General features: G+C 42.9%; 1 protein-coding gene across 1 annotated transcript; it reads left to right on the top strand.

Moving 5' to 3' along the window:
• The first annotated feature begins 5,659 nt into the window (after positions 1-5,659).
• KBTBD13 (kelch repeat and BTB domain containing 13) lies at positions 5,660-7,820 on the top strand. Its single transcript, XM_068272427.1, has one exon. It carries the CDS (start codon positions 5,715-5,717, stop codon positions 7,116-7,118), a length of 1,404 nt encoding a protein of 467 aa, XP_068128528.1. The 5' UTR covers positions 5,660-5,714; the 3' UTR covers positions 7,119-7,820.
• The last annotated feature ends 709 nt before the right edge of the window (positions 7,821-8,529 follow it).

Genomic DNA, 8,529 nt, shown 5'->3' on the forward strand with positions numbered 1-8,529 from the left:
AGCGGAAGCCATTATTGGCACTGAGTTACCATCACTGGAACTTTTGTATAATACTCGCAGTGTGAGAAGGGCCAAAAACATTATCAAGGACAACACTCACTCTGGAAATGCCTTGTTTGAGCTCCTTCCATCAGGTAAACGTTTTAGATCAATCCGCACACACAAACAGACTGAATGACAGCTTTTTCCCATCTGCCATAAACTTGATGAACTCTGAATCCTCTCTGAAATAATTAACACTGTGTACAAATTGTTGAAACCTCTGTAATACCTGGCATACTTGTATAGTTTCTTCTCTTCCTTGTTACTATCATTATGTTCCCTATATGCACCGTGGGGTTGTCATGAAAAGTAATTTCGTTGTGTTACACAATGTCAATAAAGTGAATTGAATTGAGTGAATTGAATTGAATAGAAAAGCTCTGCCCCTACCAGGAAGGAAGATCTACGAGCCCTAGAACTTTGCTATTTCTGGGCAATAAATCACTTGTTCTGCCCCGGGAATGTGGCGAATCCGCTTAGAATTTAATGCTGAAGAGGACTTTATAAGGAAAAAGAAACTTCAGTGTCTCTTTAAATGTAGCACCTGTAGCTAAAGATCTGGTGCTGGCTATTCAAGTGGCCAAGCGCAGACACTCATATTAAATGCTCCAAAACTAACTGATTCTGAGCTCACAATGCAAAAACTATAAAAATATAAAATTAAAAAGGCCTTAAATTAATCTGATCCCGGGGTGTGAGTCGTGCAAATTGTACCTGAACTTGATTGACAATCTGCAGTTTACTTAGATCTCCTGCTTTTGGCCTCCTGTGACTTTGAGGCCACTTATCACATAGCGTCCCTTCCACCTAACGCACCTTATCGCAATGGCCATTAAAGTCAATGGAACAAGACATCCTTTCTGTGATGCAATGCACCAGAAGTGCTTTAGCTGACTCAAAAGCTGCATTGCAGTGTTGCGTACTACTGTGTGTGGCACCGGAAGCAATAAACGTCAAAGGCAACTTTCAACTGGTTATTTTGGCGCATTAGTGGCGCACATGCCCTTATACTGATTTTAAAATTATGTGCTTCCTGTCTACCAGTATAAATGGACCTTCTGACTGCAACGTAAAGCATGGCTGCAGAAGGGATTTGTTAGGCGGAAGGAGCCACAAAATCAAATTAGCAAAGTCCTCAAACAGTAAACAAGCTCTGTAATGTAGTATCTGTAATGTAGTATCTGTAATCCTATCTAATAATAGGCAAGTGTCTCTGCATCCCATGTCCCTGTGTGTGTGTTTTTTTGTTGTGCGCATGTGCAGGGAGGGACCCAGAGACACTGCCGAGAGCTGAGGAAATGATGCGCAGCAGGGAAGGACGGGGGCAGGCATGTGCGCGAGTGGTGTGCGCACACCGCACAGCCTGCGGCATGCGAGGGCGTTTGTGCGCGTGCTCATCGTGCGCTGACCAAGAGGAGACAGAGGTAGCAGTGCAGGGGTGGTGGTCACAGCCTAGCGCCCGTTTTTTAAACGGGCCTTAGGCCTAGTGTAGTATCATAACATTTCTCATAGCCCACAGGGATTGAGCAGTGGAGTGCTACTTTTTAAAGGCTGTTTGCCTCCAATTTCACTGCTAACGCAGTCTGCCACATATACTAAAATGTGCGTAATGGGGAAGTATGTTGGCGTAGTGGTTAGCACTCTCCCGTTGCAGCGCTGGGTCCCTGGTTCCATCCCAGCTAGGGCACTATCTGCACAGAGGTTGTATGTTCTCTCCGTGTTTACATGGGTTTCCTCCAGGCACTCCAGTTTCCTCCCACTTCCCCAAAACATACAGATTAGTTAATTGGCTTAACCCCAAATTGGTCCTAGACTACGATACATATAGTACACGATACATACATAGACTATGATAGGGATTAGATTGTGAGCCCCTAATATACTCTGTACTGTGCTGCAAAACATGTTGGCCCTATATGAATTCTAAATAATAATAATGGTATGGTGCAGTTGCCATTTTGTCTCACACAAATTAAATTGCATCACACCAAGTGTAAAAAGACCCTCAGAGATTCTGATCAGCTGTTTCTTGGCAGACCACAGGCACATCTTTCAGCTGCTTAGGCACTGGAGTACCCATAGTGGCAGCCCCCATGGATAGGTACAAAGTGGCCTCCATGTGTTATAAATTGTAATTTTTACTCTAAATAAAGAAAGGAAGCAGGGGAGCAGTGACTGCTACAGCTGGGTATGTAGGACGAGGAGTGGCGAAATGTTGTCAATAAACACTGTTTGTTCCTGCGTGTTCTTATGAGGAGAAAAGAGCCTGGGAAATTCACAGAGCCGCTGACATTAACTCTTATTAACCCCTAATGGGCACACAGTCCATCCCCGACTTAGAATGGAAAGCAGATGGTGACCTATCCCAGCTCTGAAGTACAGTCACACAGTAAGTGATGTGATACGCCGTCTAAGGAAACATATGAATGTGCAATGTTTGCAGAGGTCTGATGTCCGTCGCCTCCTCCTGAATGCATTGCACGCTATTATATTTCATTGCGCTGAAGGGAGCCCGGCCAGGAGTTATCTGTGACCTTGGTGGCTGAATCAGAAGCAATGTGACTGTTACTAGCAGCAAAGGATGGAGGTGGAGGCGCTGCAGTGATGAAGAGTCAGCCAGCCTTATTTATCTGCAGATTCCCCTATCAGCGCTGCAACCTTTTTATTGAATTCAATGATACTTTTATTGTTTATTTCAAGTTTATTTCATTTTTTTTTCAAAAGTTACAACAAAAAGCATCTGAGAAGTTGCAATAATCAAGCTTCTGAAAACCAGAGATGGTACATACAATGAGCTTAAAACATTGAAATGAAGAATATTAATAAATTAACTGGAACATCAAAACTTGACAGCTAAGATAGTCAATGTGAGGAATTAATGAAAGCCTTTCCTCTGAGAGAACTAACAATATGCACAACATCCTGGGCATAGTGGGCATAGCCTACTTCACCCAGGAAGGTTATCTCACTAATATTATAAATGTGAAAACGTGGATGTTTGTTACTCAATCACACAACAATGGCTGAATGTATTTGAATGAAATTTGGCACACACATAGTACATTACCTGGAATAACATATGTCAGGAACCGGCCCCGCGGCACGCCTGCAGATACGGTTTCCGACTGCGGGTTTGACCAGATCAAGCGGGGAGCAGCCTTATTCAAGCTAAAACAAGGCTGTGACCCCTCAGAACACTTCTCACTGCCACCACTAGCTGCCGCTAGACACTTCCACTCTACTGTCGAGTATTCTGCACGCAATCCGCGTTTTCGTATTCGGGTCAGCTTTGTGCTTTAGGCCAATTACGAGAACGCCAGGCACACTTAGTACTATCGTACAGTAGCAAGACACAATCAGGCACTGAACTTTGTAACGCAAGTTACACTGCAGTCTCTTCTAAGCTATGAGCGTTGGCTTAGCACAGCAGAAGTCAAACTTATTAAATAACGATTTAATATTCCAGAAAAAAATGGAACAATGCAGAAAATAATATATACAAAAGATTACAAAACAAAGTAAAAAGTTACAAAGATAAAAGTTACAATGATACACACAAGGATATTTGCATCTAAATAAAACGGGAATCAAAACGTTACTAACTTGAAGGTCTAAACGTTGTTTGCGGGAGAACGCAGCTTCTGGTCAGACCAGGATAGCCCTAGCGTTTGCTATCTCCAAAGAGCTACCAGTTGTGACTATCCTAGGCCACTTATATAGTCCGTTGTGTGGCCCGGGGCCACTCAAATGCCCATATCCAGGAATAATCCAATTTCCAGTTTCCTACATAACGCGCGTCATATCCTTTCTGTGATATGCAACTTCAAAGCTTTCCTGTCTCAGCTTTTAAAGTTTGCAGAGATTTCAAAACCACTTCCAGCAGGCTGTCATATGTAAATTCCTGGCTCAGGCTGGTGTGGTCTGCAGCCAGCCTAGGTGACACATCTGAGACAGTATTTCACAGCAGATCACAGCAGATCAAAGGTGGGGACTTGACTGCTCTTGGCATAATAAGCCATTTCCTGGCCAGAGGCTAGCTAGCCAATTAGCAGTTCCTGCTCCTATTCACAATCGTTCACCTTCAGATGCAAATGTAGTTGTCATTGACATACAGACAATCCAAGCTTCCCCCAAAGCCCGACTGGGTTTTAACAGACATACACATGTGACACAGACAGAAAAATGAAACATATGGCCTCCATGCGATACAATATAGCTGCTATGTTCTGCATATTACCGTACATATCATCATCATCACATATATCCTCACAACATACAGTATAGGATACTTTTTATCCCCATAACCAAAAAGTGGACAGAGACAAATACACATTTCTCTGGGAAAATGTAAACTGTGGCCATTCTTACACTGATAATGGTAGGGTTCTCAAACTTTGCACAGTTGGTCACTAGGTGACTGAGATTAATATTCAGAAAAGTGTGTGGAGCCAATCAAAATTCACCTATTGAACATTTTCAAGGGGAATATTTAATTGCTGCCATTCTTGCACTGTTAATGGCACAAGCCTCAAACCTGGTAGGTACAGTTGGTCATTGCGTGACTGGGGTTCAAATTCAGAAATGGGGGTGAATCCACAAACACCCAATCAGATTTGTTTCATTTCAATGCAAATTATTGATGCTAAAGACTGCAAAGCTCACAAACTTGGTCATTGAGTAATTGTGTTAGGGTTAGAAAAAGTGAGCGCAGCCAACACCTGCCAAATACATACCCGGGCAACGCTGGGTCATCAGCTAGTAGTAAATATTCTCGCTTCCTCTTTCTCATCCTGTTATCCCTATCAGTGCCCATTGTGGGTATATGGAAACCTGAGGGAGGGACGGGAAATACTGATGTATGAGCTACTTCAAAATATGTGTCATTAGAGAAGTCTTGAAAACTTAGAACCGGAATTGAAGTATCTTTAAAAAAAAAAAGATTTCCTACCTGGGGCTTCTGCCAGCCCCTGCAGCAGACCTGTGCCCACGCCGTTTCATAACGATCCTCCGTTCCCCCGCTGCAGATCACTTTTCTTCACGCAGTGGAAGCCATCTTCTAAGTCAACGTCCACTGCGCCCTGACCATGCGTATACTCATATGTGTTCCCGTGGCCAGGAGCATTCTGCGCAGGCGCAGTAAGAGAAAATCTCTACTGCGCAGCAGTGAAAGTGAAAGAAAGAAGTGAAAGTGATCTGATAGTACTACTAACACTGACACTACTGCTAACACTGGCACTACTGCTAACACTGATAGTAAAAAAAGACTAACTTCTTAATTAATACAAATATTTAATAATGGATATTTAAATAAACCAACAGTATCATTAGTTACTGTCAATGTTCTGTAAATACATTTTATGGTGCATTGAAGGAAAGAAAAATCTGATTAAGAAAGAAATTGTGCCGAATGTGATGCTTTGTGAATGTGAGGAGAACACTGTCAGAGTGGTGGTTGTTATTGTTGCTGTCAATAGGCTAAATGCAGGAGTATCTTAGTGTGTAGTGAAGGGTGTCACTTGCAGCTGCCTTGTCAGATGTATCTAGCAGTTGCTAAGCCTGGTCATCACATGAATGCTGCTATCTTTAGCTAGACTCATTCTACAACTTACAGTGTGCAGATCAAACACAGTGTCCAGCCTGCAAGAAATGAAATAAGGGCACAAAACACGCTGATGCCTCGTATGACAACGGAAATGGAGAAGCTTTCGGTCACTGTGGAAGGGACAGTGTTTATGACAGACAAAGACCTACTGATGAACAATAGTGAATACTTCCGTGCGCTCTTCCAGTCTGGCATGAGGGAAAGTACTCAAGATGAAATACAGCTTCAGAACTTGGGCTCTCTCGGTTTTCTCATCACCTTGAGGGTTCTAGCAGGCGAGAGGCCTCTTTTGTCTTTTGAGGAAATCTTACAAGCTGTGGAGTGTGCAGCTTTCCTTCAGGTTGAGCTACTTACTAAGCACTTGGTTAGCCTGATTGACTCGGACAATTGCATTGTGATGTATCAAGCTGCTGCCACCTACGGGCTGTTAGACTTGTTCCATGCTGCGGCCTACTACATCCGAGATATTTATAAGCAGTTAGAAGAGGATATACATTGCCTGCCCCCTGACCTCATTCAGTATGTAGACTCTCTCACGCAAAGCAGCTTTGTTGCAGTAGGTGCTCATACTCCAACTCTGGAATTCCTTGAAGATGTCTCAAGAACAATGTGCTTTTTAGATGAGGAGAAGAACGAGTGGCTGAGCCTTGGCTGCATCCCAGATGAAGCCAGCACTTTCTTAGCTGGTGTTACAATGCTGGACAATAAAGTTTTTATTGTGGGAGGTGCTCGGGGGGCAAACAAAAAAGTGGTGGAGAAAAGTTTTTGTTATGATCCAGAGAACCATAGTTGGAGTGAATTCGACAGCCCACATCAGCTTCGATACGAAGTGACGCTAGTAGGACATGAGGGACATCTGTATGCTTTTGGTGGTGAATATGAGAGAGTTCCGGTGGCTTCTGTGGAGAAATATTCTCTTACTTCCCGCATGTGGACTTTTGGTAAAGAGTTACCCCAGCCGGTCGCTGGACCCCCTGCCACAAAAGCCATGGGTAGGGTATTCCTATGTCTCTGGAAGCCACAAGACACAACCATTGTTTATGAATATGATACCAGCCAAGATGAGCTGATTGCTGTGTCTTCAATAAGGCGGATGCAGAGCTATGGCCATTGCATGGTGGGCCACAGAGACAATTTGTACATTATGAGGAATGGGCCATCTGATGACTTTCTTCGCTGCACCATTGAGAACTTTAATATCACCACACAGCAATGGACAACCTTGTCTGGCCAATATGTGAACAGCAAAGGAGCCCTTTTCACAGCTGTTATCCGGGGAGACACTGTCTTCACCTTGAACAGAGTTATGACTTTGCTCTACAATGTAGATGATACTCATAACTGGAAGCCCACAAAGGAAAAGAGTGGATTCAATAAAGGTGGATCTTTGCACACCTTTTTCCTTAGAATACCTACAAAGACAAAGCTCATGGCCAGGAATCTATACAAGAACCCCCACCAGAGTTTCTTATAGCCACTGAGTCCCTTTGTAGGATGTTTGAAATCATGTAAGCAACATTGCAATCTGCCCATTTCCAAAGCAGTTGCTGACAGTGAGTAATACTATGATCACTCTTGACTGATGCGCACAGTACAGTAAGTATGCTCACTGTGAAGGAATGCAATCATTCCTTAAGGAAGGGGGGACAGTCAAAGTTGAGTCATAAGGGATTTTCTAGGGCACTGACAAACCCCACACTGTGTATCATTATCATATTGCACATCAAGATAGCAAAGGAACTGATTTCTCTGCTTTCATGTTTCAGATACTGTATGGGCTGTACTCTAATACATATTTGATATCTTTTATAATGAATTACATATGCAAATTCATAATTGTAATTTCTTCCTCAAACATAAAGGCCAGTATGTCAAAAGAACTATCAGCAGTTATGTTTACATCTTTGTTTCCTTTTTTTTTCATCCTTAAAGCAAATCTGAGCTATCCCCCCCTCCCCCCTCCCCCAGAAAACTCTGCCTATATTACATTAGCAGCATTATGAATACAGACAAAGAAAGGTGTCCCGCTACACCATGGATGGGTATAAAAAGTTTCTTCAAATTTATTAGCACATCTCGGGATACATAAAAGGCTGACGCGTATCGGAGCTCTGAAAGGCTCCTTAATCATAGCCAATATGAACAAGGTCATCACAAGTTTAAGTAGTCAAGTGCCAGCCCCCAAAGGGCATGGCCTTTGCTCTTAAAGTAACATAGACAATATACATATAAAATGGCAAAGGCCAATATACAAACATATAATAAGAGACGGGTCCCCAAAGTAGGGGCACGTCGTGCAGAAAAGGCACAGCCTTCCTCTAGGACCTTATGAAGCTTGGGGTCTGAGCTCAGGACAGGATATTAGTCTAACTTATGATGTGAGAGTTTGACCTTTTTACATATACAAGTCTGTTAGCCCTCCCCTCCATTTTTGTCCTTATTTTTCTTCCTCCATCCCCCCCCCCCCCCCCCTCTTTCCCTCCCCTCCTCCTCCTTCACTTTATCTTATTTAATATGTATGCCCTCAATCTGTGTATTTATCTTGATGCTTGACCATATCATCATTGGTTTTTTTAATGTTTCATTATTATATGTTTGTATATTGGCCTTTGCCATTTTATATGTATATTGTCTATGTTACTTTAAGAGGAAAGGCCATGCCCTTTAGGGGCTGGCACTTGACTACTTAAACTTGTGATGACCTTGTTCATATTGGCTATGATTAAGGAGCATTTCAGAGCTCTGATACGCGTCAGCCTTTTCTGTATCCTCTGATGTGCTTATAAATTTGAAGAAACTTTTTATACCCATCCATGGTGTAGCGGGACACCTTTCTTTGGCTGCATGTTTTGAGGTTTGTGGTCCCTGCTCCTTTGGGATGACGG

The sequence above is a fragment of the Hyperolius riggenbachi genome, chromosome 3 (genome assembly GCF_040937935.1).
Source record: "Hyperolius riggenbachi isolate aHypRig1 chromosome 3, aHypRig1.pri, whole genome shotgun sequence".
Classification (NCBI taxonomy): domain Eukaryota; kingdom Metazoa; phylum Chordata; class Amphibia; order Anura; family Hyperoliidae; genus Hyperolius; species Hyperolius riggenbachi.